This window comes from Musca vetustissima, unplaced genomic scaffold (assembly GCF_032173495.1).
Source record: "Musca vetustissima isolate MV318-11 ecotype Yass unplaced genomic scaffold, APGP_CSIRO_Mvet_v1 utg3953, whole genome shotgun sequence".
Classification (NCBI taxonomy): domain Eukaryota; kingdom Metazoa; phylum Arthropoda; class Insecta; order Diptera; family Muscidae; genus Musca; species Musca vetustissima.
Window position 1 is genome coordinate 319970 of NW_026882891.1, and position 16773 is coordinate 336742.

At 32.9% G+C, this 16773-nt stretch overlaps 2 protein-coding genes across 2 annotated transcripts in view; both read left to right on the forward strand.

The window, feature by feature from the left end:
* The first annotated feature begins 678 nt into the window (after nucleotides 1-678).
* LOC133329590 (uncharacterized) lies at nucleotides 679-15848 on the forward strand. The gene is made up of 3 exons (XM_061538062.1): nucleotides 679-788; nucleotides 13707-14726; nucleotides 15701-15848. The coding sequence occupies exons 1-3, from the start codon at nucleotides 679-681 to the stop codon at nucleotides 15846-15848; spliced, it is 1278 nt and encodes a 425-aa protein (XP_061394046.1).
* A 721-nt stretch (nucleotides 15849-16569) lies between these two features.
* Nucleotides 16570-16773, forward strand: part of LOC133329592 (uncharacterized) — a 30160-nt gene continuing 29956 nt past the window's right edge. Inside the window, exon 1 of the mRNA XM_061538063.1 lies at nucleotides 16570-16586. Within this exon, the coding sequence (XP_061394047.1) occupies nucleotides 16570-16586 (17 nt within the window). The remainder of the gene's footprint in view (nucleotides 16587-16773) is intronic.

The window sequence follows — 16773 nt, forward strand, 5'->3', positions numbered from 1 at the left end:
TCATAATGAATGTGAATGGTGTTCATCGTCGTAGTCGGAGTGATGGCGATGGTAATAATAAAAACAGTAATGAGAGCAATGTCTGTCTCTAGTGCACAGAAGAGTGAGTGAGTCATGAGATGGCTACGACAACAACAACGACAGTCAGTAGTTGTGACGGTTGAACTCTCTGTCGTTTCGTTTGTTCGTTCGCTCGTTTGTCTGTCTGGCGAAAAAGTGATAAAATTAATAAACGACCTCAGAAAAAATGATAACACAAAATAGCAGCTCTACAGCAACAACAAATCCCACAGAGTATTGCCGACGATGACAACAAAAAACCATACTCAACATGTATACGACGGTCGCACACATACACACAAACATTTTGTATTGTTGCTGCTACTTCTTCTTGTTTTATTCAATATCCATCCATCCCAAGCATGCCGCAAAACAAACCAACTTCTTTGTCATGCCATAATGCAATAATAAATACCCGTTGCTGTTATTCATCGGCACACACACACGTATACAGATATACACAGAAATACAACACACTGTCGGTTGGACGGTCGGTCGGTCGTTTGTTCGTTCGGTCATCGTCGTTTTAGTAGTTCTGTTATTTTTTGCTTATATACGATTTTTGTCGTTGTTGTTGTTTCTTTTTTGCTGTTGCTATTTTTAATGGTAAACAGAAAAATGACTCCTCTCGGCTCTATAGCACCGCGCACCAATGCATCAAATCGATTATGCGGCAGCAGCAGAATAAACAGTGCTGCTGCTCCCCAGTGTCTGATTAGTTTAAATTGGTATTGTTGTTGTTGTTGCTATATGTTGGACTGAAGCTTTTCATTTGCTGCCGCTTCTTCTTCTTCATCATCATCGTAGTCATGTCAAATTCTGTTTTTGTGTTATCGACATAAATTTTGTTTTTTTTTTCTGTTTTTGTAGTTGTTGTTGCATGATTGGGGTGTGTATATTTGTCTGGTATTCTTTTATTTTTTTTTTCGCATTCATTTCACTGCTCCCTTTTATTTATTATAAAAAAAAGTTTCTATTATCATCATAGCGTTGTGTTGTTGTTGCTGTAATAACAATTTTTAATTGCGCGCCAATTTTCATACATGTTTCGCCGTTGAAATCACCAACCACGTCAAAATGTCGTTAGTAACTCGACTGAATGTCAGCCACCTTTCTCTCGGCACTAATTTTGGAATTTTTTTGTTAGTTGTTGTTTTACTGTTGTTAATGTGATCAGGGCATAGAGTTGCCATTGATTATGTAGTTGATGTTAGGGTAGGGGATTGATTTCTACGGTATTTTCAAAAAAAAAAAAAAAAAACTGCTTAACCAGAAAAAAATATAATAGATGAAATAATAGTAATTCGGTTAGGGAGAAAAAATAGAGAGGTAGGAGAACAAGTTAATTTTTTTCTAACACATGAACTTAGTGATTTACAGTTGAATTAAATTTTTCCTTTATGTCCATGTCATGGGATAAATGACCGGATATTTATTTTTTAAGAAAGAGGAAGGAAGGAATATTTTTAAATATTCTACGCCTTGTGTTGGATAAAATTAATATTTTTTTAAACAATCTACCCCTTGGGCTGGACATTTAAAAACATTATACGCCTTGTGTTGGATATTAAAAAAAAATAATAATAATAAATCTACGCCTTGTGGCGGACATTAAAGAATTATCGACGCCTTTGGGTGGATATTAAAAAAAATTAAAAACCTACGTCTTGTGTTAAGCCATAAAAATATTAAAAAAAATCTGCGCCTTGGGTTGGACTGCAAAATAGTCAGGCTGAATCCCAGTTTGTTGTTTTTATAAAAAACAACTATTTTATTGTTGTTTGTAAATGCCTTGTTAACCTCGAAGTGAGACACCAGCGAAATTCTCATACAGTTTATTTCGTTGGTCAGCTAAGTACTTCGCTTTGTTACAAGAGACATTGGGTATGAAAGGTTTTTTGTATAGAAGCAATAGCTTCTGGGGAGAATATCTCAACAAAAAACTAAGGAAACTGATGAGGATCGGTGGCGAGATCCAAAACTATACTTTTCCCTGCCTTACCCCTCGGCAAACAATGCGATACATTCCCCACTAATAAATAGTTGTTTTTTATAAAAAACATCAAAATGGGATTCAGCCTGACTATTTTGCAAAAACAAATGGTATCCAAAATAAACCGCCTACACTATTAAAAATTTTTTTTTTAAAAAATCTACGCCTTGAGTGGGACATAAAAAATATTTGTAAAAAATCTACGCCACGTGTTAGACATTATAATTTTTTTAAAAATCTACACATTGGGTAAAGCATTCAAAAATTACTTTAAAAAAATCTACGCTTTGGGTTTGACATTATAAAATAATTCTTAAAACTCTACGTCTTAGCTTGAACGTTATAAAAATCTACGTAATGACTTTAAGTCAAATGCAGTGATTAATTCTCTATAAATCAAATAAAACCTCTTGTTGGAAAATGCTTTTAATTCCCTTCACTATTTAATATATTTTTAATACATCATTTTCGCCCTTGAACATCCACATGCCTGTTCTCACACATTCCCATTATACATGGACATCCTTAAAATCGTATTTTAATATCGTTTGCCATTACACTCTTTAAAAGCCAAATGTTAAAAATACCAGTTAATAAATGTTACCCATTGTATTAAAAATACAAACACACCTTGGCAACTCTATGCACAGCTGACAGCGGCAAACACACATTCGTGTTGTTTTTTTCGATGCTTTGTAAGCAGTACGTCGCTGTCTGAACCCCGAACAGCCACTCTCTCTCTCCGTGCTGTTGAAATGTTCGTAGTATTTTTGTTAATATATTTTTTTTTCAATATTCCTTTTGATTTTTACGTAAAAAACAGAAGAAAAGAATCTATAGAATCGGCAATAAATGAGTGTGTGCAATTATTCAAATGATGATTAAAATAAAATAATAAAAATAAGGCTATTTAATGTGTTGTTGTTCTCAGTGCTTGTTCTTCTTCTTCTTGTGGTCTAATTAATGGAGGAGTATAATTGAGTGGCGTTTCCCCGTGTTTCTCTGAGGAGCTGTCAAAAAATGATGTGATTTTGTGAAAAAAAAAACAAGAAAAGGAGATTTATGATTGAATTTGCAACAAAATATTAAATTATTTATGTTTTACAGAATAAAAAATTAATAAAATTATATTAAAGTGTAATAAATGCCTTTAAAAATATATTTAAAAAATGTGTATACTGCCAACGTCATGTGTGAATCAAAATAAAAGGCAGATTAAATAAAGTTAAATTTTCCTCATCTAAAATGATTCTAGAAAGAAAAATGTTTTATGAAATTAGTATTGTTCCAGAAGCAGAAATATATTAAATTAGAAAAATTGAAATGAAATGGAATACAAATATTTTACGAAGAAATTAAATAACATAAAAAGGGGTGAATGGATTAATATTTGTTTTCATCTACAGTTCTAGAAAAAATTAAGTAATAATAAAAAAATAATTTCAACTGAGATGTTAAACAATTGTGTGTGTATGTGAAATAATCGAAGTGGAAATAAATTCTTAATTTGTAATAAAATTTCATTACGTTATTTTAGTATTGCACGACGTATTTATTTCAAAATACCTACAATTAAAGAGATGAAATAATTTGAATAATTAAATGCATTATTAAATATTACAAATAAAAGTGAAATAAATGAAAATTCAATAGCCATCTTTCGAAGAAAAATCCTTTAAAATTTTGCATTCGAAAGCGTCTCTTCAAAATGTGTTTTGTGATGTGAATAAAATAAAACAAAGAAATTTCGATCTGAAAAAAAAATAATTTATCAATATACTTAATTCTGTTATATAAAAATTAAAAAATGTGCAAATAAAATGAAAATCATTTGAAAATGAAATTCAAGTGTTGTGATTTAAATTATTTTTTTTATTTCAAAAATTTATTAAATGTGTTCATTTTGTTTACTCCCATTTTACTGAAGGATAACAGTACAAATGCCTAAAATATTAAAGATTTAAAAAATTGATAATTAAAACCATCTTAAAGAAGAAAGAAAGAAAAAATAAGAATTTTTAAAAATCCATCTCTCAAGTGATTGATGTTGTTTTCCCCCCTCGTCTGTGAAAATATGACAAATGATCATAAATTTGCTGAGTTGCTGTGCTTACAAATTTAATAAATTTTACGACGAATGCTGTCATGTAAGTTTACATTTTTTTGCGTTTTTGCTATTCCAAAAAAAGGGTAACTCCTCCCCTCTTTACGACACAACGACCTCAGCATACCAATTTGACAGTTGACTTGTTGGGTTGTTTGAACGTTTTTTCATCTGATTTTTTTTTTATTTAATCTTTTCCCTTTAGTTTCTTTGGAATTTGATTAAAAATGTCAATCACTATGTCAAGTAATATGTATTAATAAAATATGGTGATTTTTTTCTTTTGCAAAAATTCCAAGAAATATCTGAAAAAGGTTAAAATGGGTAGGACTTCTGCTTAAAACATGTTGTTCGAGGTTCAAATGGATTTTCGTTGTCAATCATACCACACAACACCATACATGTTTTTTTCTTTACCATACATTGGTTGAGAATTTGTATGATTGTGAGTGATATTTTTAAAGATCCCAACGCCAATATATGATTATATTATAATATTAAAGGAATTTTTTAACAAAAATTTTATGATACTGACTAAAAATATATAAAATGTTCGAATTCTTTCTTTACTACTGGCAAAAGGAATCATTTGCATATAAAATTTCCTCATCTTTGGGTTGGAAGGCGTTGTCCTACAGAAGGTGTCTCAATCTCAGTTGTTATTTTTGGTGGCTTTTGGGTGCAAAGTGCTATCAGAGTTATTTGAACCAGAAAATACTCTTTATAACCTAACATTCGCCATTGAAATAATACGTGGTGAACATTTTTTTAAATGTGATGTGGCCTGACGGAATTGCAATATATTATAATCCCGAATCTACACTATTGTAACGACATGACGCAAATGTTATATTTAAAGACATTTCACATTGAATTGGATAGGACCTTGAAAAAACTGCGTATAATTCCAAAGCGATTGTTTCGATCTATTAGCTGGAAGAGGGAATGTTTGGGATCCGTCACTTATCATAACCATGATAATGACCAAAAAAATTTACGGCCCTGAAAACCACCTCTTAAAAGTTAATCTCATTTGCGTTCATAGGCTTTTTCGATTTTTATTAGGAAATCGTGGAATTGGGTGTCTGTCCACTGAATCGCATATTGTAGAAGTTCACATATATCTGTTTTGTTATGCCCAAGAATAATCTTAGGGAGACACTCTGTGCAGTAAAATTATGAAAATTTCGCTTTCTAAAAGCTGAAATAATGTAAAGATACCGATTTTCGAGACCCCTGAATATATATGTACATATAACACACAAATATCTTGTCCTTGCCGCTGAACCGATTAGGCCTATTTCCTCTTTTTATTATTGTCATTTGGGACAATTATAATAGGCTTCTGAAAAGTGTATACCTTTTGTCAGTCTCATTAGCTTCGAACGGATTTTTTAAAGGTGACGTTTAAAACCTTGTTAACTTAGTGATAAAAAAAAATCATGTCCCCGGACCTGAAATGTGAATGGTATTTCAGGTTCCAAAGATCAACCTAAAGGTATTGTGTTATGTTCAAAAATAACCACGTGGGCCCATTATTAACGAGTAATGTGCTGATACTTCCGGTCTGCGAAGCTGATTACATTCTTTCGGAAATTTTTTCAGGTTCATGAAATTACAATCATACAGGGTAATTTTGGCTAAAAGTCCGAGTAGCATGGGTCGTACAACTTTGAGAAAAAATCCTTAACCATATATACCGCCGTAATTATCTCGTTACAATGAAGGCTCTATTATCTTTCTAGGTCTCAAAGTCCCTTAGTGTCAACAATAATCTTCTTGTATCTTTGGATTCTTGGAGGTTCTAAAATAACATAAAATTCCGTTTTCGGACACAGAAAACAAACATATTGACCACGTTTTCTGTGCCGCATACGTTTTAGTATACACTTTATATGCGGATACAGTTCGATTTTAGTTATTTCAACTATGTTTGTCACTATTTAATTTTGTTCGTAAGATTCTCAGTCGAGAGGTCCTCCGAATTTCTGATATTTTCTAAACATTATTTCTGAATCGCTCAAAATAATAAATGCCAATAAAAATACAATATTAAACAAAAATTAGTTATAGCCACGTGTAAAGGAAATGAAATATTTATTTATTTTTAAAAAATCAATGGACAATCATTGCTAAAAAAAGTTTTTATTTTTTTTTAAGCAAATCAATTATATTTTTTACGTGTTTTTTACGTGTACTATTTATATAAGCGGAATTGAAACTGTTTTGTGACAATTATTTTACTGGGTCTTAATGATCTGATTGTCATTTGATTTATATTTCGTTTTTTTGTTTCAATCGGTTATCGAAAATCATGCTAGAAAATTTCAAGAATATTCGAAAATGCTAATTTCAATATTTGCCTATTTTTAATACCTTAATTTCCGTTACAAATTTCATAAATTCAGTTTATTTCTACTTTAAATTACTCTTTCATTGTTCCTGCATTTGTTGGCCAATTTTTCACACAATTAAAAATTGTTTTGAAATAAATTAATAACTTGTAATAAATTTTCAAACAATTATCAAACCACCCACGTAAACATGCTGGCTGTTACGCCAAATGTATGGTGTTCTCAATATGCTTGAAATGTGTGTGTGAATGTATGTTTATTTTTCTCTGCTGTGCGGTGTACGGCACGGGACGACTTTAGCAACAATAACAATACTAAAACGCACACACTCACATAGATCGTCACTCTCGACGAAACGGCAACAAAAAAACTTGAAGTCATTCATTATACGAGCGCTGTTGCCACATTTCCACATGAATTTAACATTTGTTTTTGTTGCTGGTGTGTTTTTTTTTTCTTTCGTCTTCTGTCAGAGACTGCTGCTGTCAATGCTCTGTTGCTGCTGTTCTGTTTTTTTGGTTTTATGTTGATGGTCGCAAAGCAAAAGAAGACAACGTTGACGTCGTCGTCGTCGCAGTTTATTTGTTTGTGTTTTTTTTAGCTCTCTCTATGGGTTCTGTTTCTGTTGTATTTTTTTCTTTCGTTTTTTTTTTGCTTAATGTGGGTGTTGTATTGTGTAAATAAGTGTTGTTGTTGTTGCCGCTATATATCCATCCACATTCATTCGTGTACATACATTACGATTTGTTGTGTTGTTGTTGCTGTTTGTATGTCAAATGGATGGATGTTTGGTCGTTCGGTCGGTGTTGTTGTACTTTATAGTACGTGCGGCGTAAAAGTTTTTCTGTTTCGCATATAAATTACATGAAAAACTATTGGCAAAAAAAAAAAAAAATAAAATAAAACAAAACAAAAAAGTCTTTTCTTTCGATTTTATTTCTATTTTGTTGTTGTGTTGTGAGTTGTTTTTTGTTTGAATTGCTTTGCAAAAAAAAATACTAAATTAAGGATTGCCGCCAATATATATATGCATGAAATAGCAGAATTAGGTAAACTTTATGACTTTAAAATAACGGGAAAAAAGATGTGTGGAAGCCTTCTTCGACTAGAAAGGGTCAATACATGAATGTTGGAATAATGTAAAATTAATTCTAATACACTATTGATATTGGAAATAACATCATGAACCGTAATATGGGCTCTATATCGAACTTTTGTTGACATAGAAAAACAAGCTTCTTGAAAGCGGTTAACTATAAAGTTTTTTAAATTAAAATTTTTAAGGGAACTTAAATTCAATTTCAGAAGAAAGCTACATGATTTCATACCTTGGCATAGGTTAATAGGTCTTAAAACAAAGCAATCCTCCTCTTCCCTTACGAACTTCTGTCCGATTTATTGTTACGTTCAATATAATTTGGTAACCAAATACCAACTCCACACCAAATTCATATTTCTTATTTTGAATCCCTTAAAAAACAACCACAACTTTCAAATGTTTCGAAAAGAACAGTTCGGGTTCCTGGGAATTGTAGAAAACTTGCTAGTAATTGAAGAGGTGGGTGATCTGCGAGGACTGTGGAGATCACTCATCTGCGGTAATACAAATCAATCCTGCTTGATAGACCTGTTTTGTACCTTTTGACCTCTCTCTACAGATCATGAGGATTCTTTCTGATATACCTAGATGGTGATGGTTTAGATAGCTGCTTCAGTAACACCCAAGCAGATATTGCATCGACAATATCTTGTTGTGTTGAGTCATGAGGAGACACCCTTTTGCAGTCCTCAGCGCGGCATTCTGGCAGTTAATTTAAAAAATTCAGCTATATCCACGGAATATCTGTTCAGCCTCTCCCAAATATCAAAGGATTGCTGTTTTTGTAATTAAAGTCCTTCATTTCGATGGCATGATTTCCGATCCCAGGAACATCTGAAACCAAGAATTCCAACGGTATTCTAAAAAAGTACATGTCTGGCTCTGGGAGAACTAGGATTATTAACATCGCAAAAAATAACAAAAATCGGACTTATGAATTTCTGTATGAATCGCGATATCGATTCGATATCGATTTACGGAACCAACATCTTAATAGTCTAGTTTTTGCTTCACCGTAATCGTTTTCCACCCAGGACTCCTGAACATATCAACCACATTTTTGTATCCGCTACAACTTTATCCACATTCTCCTTTACCTTTTCTAGGGAAGTGAAATTGCATAAATTCGGTAAAGGTGTAAATCTTTCAAATTAACACCGATTTAGGAATCATTTCAAAGATCCGGAAATCTCTTTATGAAACCTATCTATTTTACAGAATGATGGAACGCAGGATCTCTCTATGACCGAACCATTGCAATAAATGGTTATTTTTATTAGATCGAAATTCTTCGAGAACCATCCTTGGCTCCTGTCAATAAATTCATGATACTCCTTTACAAAGTCTAATTGCCAAATATCACCTCCTAAGAGAGAATGATTTTACGCAGCAAATCATTCTTAGACAAATAGAAATGGTTTGCCATCGAGTCGCAGATACAACTGTCCATGGAATTTGCGATTTATGTAAAAATGATCTGAGGAAGCAGTGTTTGTAAGGGCAGCTGACATCGTTGTCCTTTTCATAACTAGCTATTCTGGTCATCTGAGGACCCCATCCTCTTCATGGCCACTGGGCGTGATTGAGCTTTACACCCCAGAGAGCAGGAGCCGCCAAAGTCGGCACTTGTCTAGCAGCTCTATTACTGTAATAACCCTGGTTCTGGATTTTCGAAACTAATCAGCAGGTGAATTGCAATTGTAATTGGGCAACACTCTCCCTATATGGGCAGGGTTCTACTTGAACCACTTTCGTAAGAATTCTTTTAATCACAAAGTCCCTCATTATGCTATTTTGGGTACATCCTTGTCAATATCATTGGCAACTCTGTCCCATATTGCTGGCTGGCTGGCTGCTTCTAGAGGCTGTTGTTCTTTTTGTTTCTGTGGCCTCCTTGAAAAAAATGTTTTTTCTTCCTTCAAAGGAAACAAGAACCTCGACAAAAACAACAACAACAACCAAGATGGACTTGCAAACAGAAAAATCGATATTTTCACTTGTGTGAATGTTGTATGTGTGTTAGATGTATGAGTGAGTGTTTGGAATTGTTTTGAAAGTACATGGATTTCTTGTTGTTGCTGGGTTTTTTCTCTTGCTGTGTGTTATTTTTCTTTTATTTTAATGAGTTTCCTTTCATCATCAAACTTAAACATTTACCCAAACCACCATCAGCGCCATCACCACTGCCATTACGCACGCATTTCTTCTACAAAATAGAAAAAAAAAATATTTTTTTTCTCAGTTTAATGGAGGTCGCTTTTCTTTTTTGTATCTACTTCTCGGCTATACTTTTCAAGATTGTGTAGAACTTTGTTTTTCTTCTTTGTTCTTGTTGTTTGGTTTCCTTTTTTATTGTTGTTGTTGTTCTTCTTCTGCATACAAGAAGAACGACTGGAAAGTCTATTTCAATGTTCATTCCTTAATAATTTAAAAAGTTTCCATTTGTGATTTTAATGGATTTCTGTTTGTTTTTCGTCATATTTTGTGTTCGGCTTCATGGCTGGATATCTTTTTTCTGATGTTCTGATGTTGTTGTTGTTCTCGATTTGTTTACGCCAACCATTCACCCACCACCCCATCAATTGTAATGCATGATGGTGTGGAGTGTTACTATTTATTTGGCGGATGTGTCAGTATGGCAAAAAGTGTATTGAAAAAATATTTTTTTTGTTGTCCTTAAATGGATTGCTTGTCTTAACCCATTTTAGTTATTTGCTGCTGCTGCAACACAGAACTTCTTCAGAACTATTAGAGGCAGCCATCTCCTCTCTATCACGTAGTCGTATTATTTTCATTTCATTTTTTTGTTCTAATTTTTACTGATGGTTTTCCCTTATTCTACAAAAAATTTCATCACTCCCACCCTTCCCTCTTTCCTTTTGTTACACTATGTCTCAATTTTCTACTTATGGGTGGGTGGTTGGATGTTTGGTCCATACTCCTCTACTCTACTCTTCTATTCTCATATTACTTTTATGTGCTTCTCCGAGGATTTGGTGTGTCCTGTTTGGTGTTGTTATTGCCATGAAAGTTTTTTTGTTTAATTTTTGTCTTTCTTTTTTGCCTAATGTCGCAATTTGCTTCTTCTTCTTCGTCGTATTTGTTGTTAGGTTTTTAATGTTCTCATTTCTTTTTCTCGGGGACTTTAGCAGCTATAAGTTTTCTTCTTTCTTTTTTTGTTGTTGGTGTTGTTGCCTTAGAGATTATTGGAGTATGCGTTTTATCGTAGTTGTTTTTGTTCTGAAGAAACTTTTTTATAAATGCCTGTGCTGCCGTCCAGGGTCGTAAATTTTTGGGCGTTTTTTTTCCCATAGAGCTTTGTTGTTGTTGTTTTGATTTTATGTGTATCTGAAAATTTAAAGAGATAAAAATTAAATTGAGGAAAAATGTTAGGGAAAATTTAAAGATGTTGGAAATTATAAAGTATTGGCGATACTTAGTAGCTAACTTACTAACTCTTGGATTATGTATATACTTTTGAGTCTTCTTGGGTCCAATGGATCAGGAAAACTAACTTTTTTAATAATTTTAGTTTTAATCCTAGCATGTAGGTATATCCAATGATAAAATTGAGTGTTTTATAGATTCAATGCCTCGTAGCAGTGCTGTGTTTATAAAGTTTATAAATTTATTTTTAAAAAAGTTACAGGCCTTTTAAATAGTTTGTAATTCTAGTTGCCTAAGTTTTTTCCTCTTGGGTATAAAATTAATACTCGGTTAAGCAATGCTTTTGAGAAATAATAAGAACCGCACCTACATAGATAAGATTTTATGTCTATGGACCTGTCGGATTTGGCGTTGGTTTTTCAATTGTATTCAGTCTGAGAAATAATATTCGAAATCCACACTAATCTTCTGATAGATTATAATTCCCTCATCTACTGCAGATTATTTGCCAGAAACTATTTAAGAACACTCACGAACATAACAAGAAATAAAATTTTGGAAAATAAAATGTAAACAATTATAAATGGCTATCTTATTCAGGCAACATGGTTTCCGACTCGAATCAACCTAATTTTGAAAATTCATATATTCAAATATGAAAATTGTCATGGGATCTACGAAAGTGTGGTACAAAATTATTTCATAATTTATAATTTTACATATTGAGCCAAACAGTAAAGTGGCTGGAACAGATATGGCCATATTCATATTCCTTATCTTACCAGGGGGGCTTAGTAACAAAACTTATGTAGTGTAAAACCATTGTGCCCACAAAAATTCTTAATAGGGGATTTTTAATTTTTTTGACCACTATCTCTATTAAATTGTTTTTCATTCATGATTCTAGAATCCCGAATAGAGAAAAATGAGCAGGTAATACTGATGCAAAGTATTTGCTGATTTTCTGCTACGATTGGCTCCATGAGAGTCATGGCGAAGAAGCCATAACTGCCCTGATGTTCCTAATATTGCACCCTGTGAACTCTGAAACCCTTTATTCATAAGTTTAACAGGCAGGCGAATTCATGCCTTAGTCTTCTCATCCTGTCAACATTTTAATCGCGAAATACCAACCAGAACAGGATAAAATCTCAAAACATCTTTCAGGAAAACGTAATGATAGTAATGTGCACAAATATTTTGGTTCGAATAAAAATATTTTTTGTTTATTTCTTCTTCAAACAATAAATCTGACAGTCAATGAAGACTACGAATTCATCTCTCTGTTAACCTTATGAACAAATCTTGCCCTTAACAAACCTTTTTATTCTTCTTAGAAACATGATTTTTACTGGCTCATTACCAGAATACAATTTTCCTTCCCACATTATTTTATAATATAAAAAATATACATATGTATATTGAAACAGTTGAATAATAAATAAATATGATGAAGTGGAAATTGTTATAATGTTTGAGTTAAGAAAAGTGTTGTTTTTTTTTTTTTAATTGAAATAATCAAGCAATAGAAAATTTAAGAAAACTAAAAAATTCTGCAAATTGCCTACCACCAACACAGCAAGAAAACGAAAAAAACTTGCTGCTTTAATATGGTCAAACATCAAACATGCCAAGAACAGAGCAAACACAAACATATTTTATGGCATCCGCAACAAAACAACATGAAACAAATCACAAACCAACACAGCAGTGTTTTCAACTGCAACATGATTGTCGCAAACATGAGAGAAAAAAAACCCGGCCTGATTGCAACTCAACAGTAGCAACAGCAACTCACCACTATGAAAACAAAACACACAACATGTCGTAGTTGCATGCACAAGTTTGAACCGTTTCAATAGACGGCCATTATAAATTTCCATACACGAAATCGAGTAGGATGACTATACGTGACTTGTATAGCTGTGCTATTTCCTTTTAAGCGGTTTGTACGAATGTGTTGTGTCGGTTGGGTCGGCCATCATGGATTTTTAATGAAACGGTTAAGCAAAGTTGTATTTTGTTCGTATTGACAATTCCCATAGAGTTGTCCCGCTCATTTGTTTTCGGCGAACTCACCACATTTTTTGACATTTATACTTTGGTGCGGCATTCGTAAGGAAAAACAAGACGCAATCAGTTGCAAAAACTGATAAACGGCAAAAAAATAAATATTTTTAATTGTTTTTGGCAATAAATAAGAAACGAAAACAAAAGGAGATTGGAGAGTAGATGAAGCGGCAGAGAGAAACGTGATTATTTATATGTTCTATATTGTGACTGGGTTTAAAAAAAAAACAGAGAAGCAGGAGAAAAGGAATTTGTGTCAACTCCCTGCCATTGTGTGGTCTGTTCCCCTGCTAATGCTGTTCATCATCAATATGGAGGAGACAATTTGAAAACAATTGTGTATGGGGAAGTCTGCTGATATTGGGACAAACTGAAAACATAAATTGTGGGCAATTGCTCTTGTTCTTCGTGCCTGAACTGCCCTCAATTGCTGTGTATGAAAATACAGTGATTTTCAAACTATTATTCACCACACACAGTGTTGTACACAAAAGAAATACACCATACCGTATATAAAGTAGAAGAAGAAGAAGCAGCAGGAAATATATAAACAATTACAGTTTGAAATCAATTGGTTTGTTATCATAACCCGCAAAATTCAGAAAAAGTACATTTTGTTTACGAATTCCCATTTTTCAGTTTAGAAACAACAACAATGATGTCCTCACCCGAAGCCCACACATCAACAACACCAAATCTTGGAATTGCAAGTGTTACTGGAGTAACTGGCAGCGCCGCCACAATCAATCCCCCTTCATCGGCATCTGCATCTGGATCCGCATCTCAAACACAAACATCGGAAAGACGTTGTGAGAATCCCGATTGCAATGTCAATAAATTAATTTCCATGGTACCAAAACGTAAAACCACCCAATTCATATCGGAACCAAAGGTTATGGAGAAACCGATGTTGGTTAATGGTTTCACTGCCGTCTTTCAAGTTGAGGGGCAATCGGCCAAATTGATGGATATTAAAAATCCCAATGGAGATCCAAATGTCAAATCAATATATCGTGTTGTACCCAATTCACATGTCCATGTTGTCAATTATGTTGTCGTAGATACCGATGAAGCCTATTTGAAAAAGATCACCAATAATGATCCTGCAACAATGCAAAAACTATTGACCACACAAAAAGATAGTGCCGATCAAATGCTAAGGAAAATTATGAATGGTCAAGGAACAACGGCAACAGCTGCCTCCACTACAGTGGTGTCAACAATAAATCCACCACAAAACAGGTCAATGGTGGATAATAATCCCAATTCTTTTTCACCCATTGTCAAGCCTCCCTCCAGTTTGTCCATTTCAATGGCGACAGCAGCAGCAACACCAGCCTCAACAACAGTTCCTAATCAAGCTGGTAAAATGTTGCCAAATGCTTCAATTAATTTACCAGTTCGTATGCATCCAAATTTGAAAATTACCGCGGTAGCAAGTGCAGATAGTGTGGGAAGCACAAATACTATTGCCGCTCATCCCTCACCTCCCTTTATACAACCTGTGCCATTGGCAAATCTACAAACTCCCTCGGCAGTAGCGGCTGCCACCTCGGTAGCCACCGGTGCCGTTCCACAACAATTAACTAAACCACCACCCGCCACATTAAAATTGCAAGCAAAAACTGTCCCTAGCCCTGCTATGAACGTCCCAGACAAGTATGCTCTAATCATTTACTTTGCGTGCATATGTATGTGAGTGTGTGCAGGAATGTCATTGATATGTTTCTGCATAAGAAAAAGAAGTTGGCATAGTTGAAGGATAAAAGACGAATCGTTTTAGAGCTTAATTCTGGTTGTTGCATGAAAGACCAGTAAGTAGGTCTGATAAATAGTAAAAAAAGTTGAATTCGTATTAGATTTGGTGTATGGTGCCAAGTGTATATGACCAACACACTTTAGATTTAGATAGATTTGTCCAACTGTGGACTATTTTGGATATTATTTATTATGATAAATATTCGAGAAATGTTATAGAACAATACTGAGATTATAGAATAATGGTTTTATCCAATAACAGCATGTCCGGGCAACAATTTTGTAAGGGGTCCTATCTGCAAAATCAGTCAGACAAAAATATATATTGTAATATACAAACGCGCAATACTCGATTATTTGCAGATGGAGTATCATATATTTGTATAACTACACGTCTTTAGAAAAATAACAGTCAAATAAATTTATATTTTGTTTTATCTAGAGGGCATTATTTAGGGTAGAGTTTTTAAATCCGACACGTCAAATGTACTATTATTAGAAATTTTATATATACATAAAACGGATTGAAATAATTTAGTACTTCATTTTTTTTTGTGGCTAGGACAATTAGTATTGTTCAAACTTCTCTCTGAATAAGGGAATAATACGTTTCAGTACTTCGCGCTTATATGCAGTCAAATTTTAGCTATTGTACTTTCTAACATAACAAAAAAGTTTTCGTTATAAAAATGTTTCGTTTACAAGCCCAAAGAATTTGCATATCTGTAAACGATAGTCATTTATTGATTTAATTATTTCCTAATTATGATGAATATATATTGTTTGAATCTAAATACATTCTGCACACATTCACGCATAGTACCATTTTTTTGAAATGCAAAAAATTATATTAAAATTTTAATTTTTCTGTAAAGGCCTACCTATGATAAAATGCAAGAGGAAATCAATGATCTGAGACGGACCGTTGCAATGCTGGCCGAAGCTCAAGCCAAAAATTTAAATCAACAACCTGGAGTAACACCAGTGGCCGCTAAACGTCCACGACTACAAGTGCCACAATAATTTGTATTCCATGGATGATTTTTCATTTGAAATCTTTACATTGTTTAAATTGAAAATGTCTATAAATTATATTATGTTTATTTTTTGTAAATGATGGAACTACATTTTCATCCACATTTTATAGAAGTCTATGCCTAGAATAAAAATTTAATGTTTATGCCTTAATAGCTTTGAAAATATCATTTTTATTTTCATTTGGCTTATTAAGATTCTTTTTAATGTTATAATACTAGTTCTTAATGTATTCTAAAAATATGTTCTTTTTATAAAATAAAATTTATATGTATATTTAATCTGAAAAAATATTGTTTTTATGAATATATTTTTTGGATATGGACATTAAGTACATTGTTTATAATTGACTCATCTATAAAAACCTGAAGTCAATTCGATTGAAAGATTTTCATGGATTGTACCATGGCCTATTTAATAAAGTCTACCGGGTGGCAAATCTGTGTCTTAGTCTTCGCTTGCTGCCAACATTCAAATCGCGAAATACCAACCAGAATAGCATTAAAACCAAAATATCTTTCAGGAAAACGTAGTGATAGTAATGTGCACAAATATTTTGGTTTAAATAAAAATATTTTTGTTTATTTATTATTTAAATAATAAATGGAGACAATGGATACTGAGGAGGACAGAAGAAGTATAAACTTTTATATAAAGAAGTATAAACCTTTAAATTTTTTTGTCACGTTCAAAAAATTCTATTATAAACATGTCACTTAATTGGAGGTATGTTTATGTTCTAAAGAAATAGATAATACAAATACATAAATAAGAAATATTAATACGCTTTCAAAAAGTTTATTCCTTAGACATTGTACTTTGCCTATTAACTGCAAAATATGAATAAAAATACAATTAATATGACTATATAGATCACAGATTATTTCGAAAGTTTAAATAAAATCATGTCAAC

Excerpts from the sequence above, each read along its gene's own strand:
- LOC133329590 (XM_061538062.1), top strand. The coding sequence starts at position 679 with ATGACTCCTCTCGGCTCTATAGCACCGCGCACCAATGCATCAAATCGA. Across the intron at positions 789-13,706 it reads TGTCTGATTAGTTTAAATTG|TTTAGAAACAACAACAATGA; the intron begins GTATTGTTGTTG and ends CCCATTTTTCAG. Across the intron at positions 14,727-15,700 it reads GCTATGAACGTCCCAGACAA|GCCTACCTATGATAAAATGC; the intron begins GTATGCTCTAAT and ends TTTTCTGTAAAG.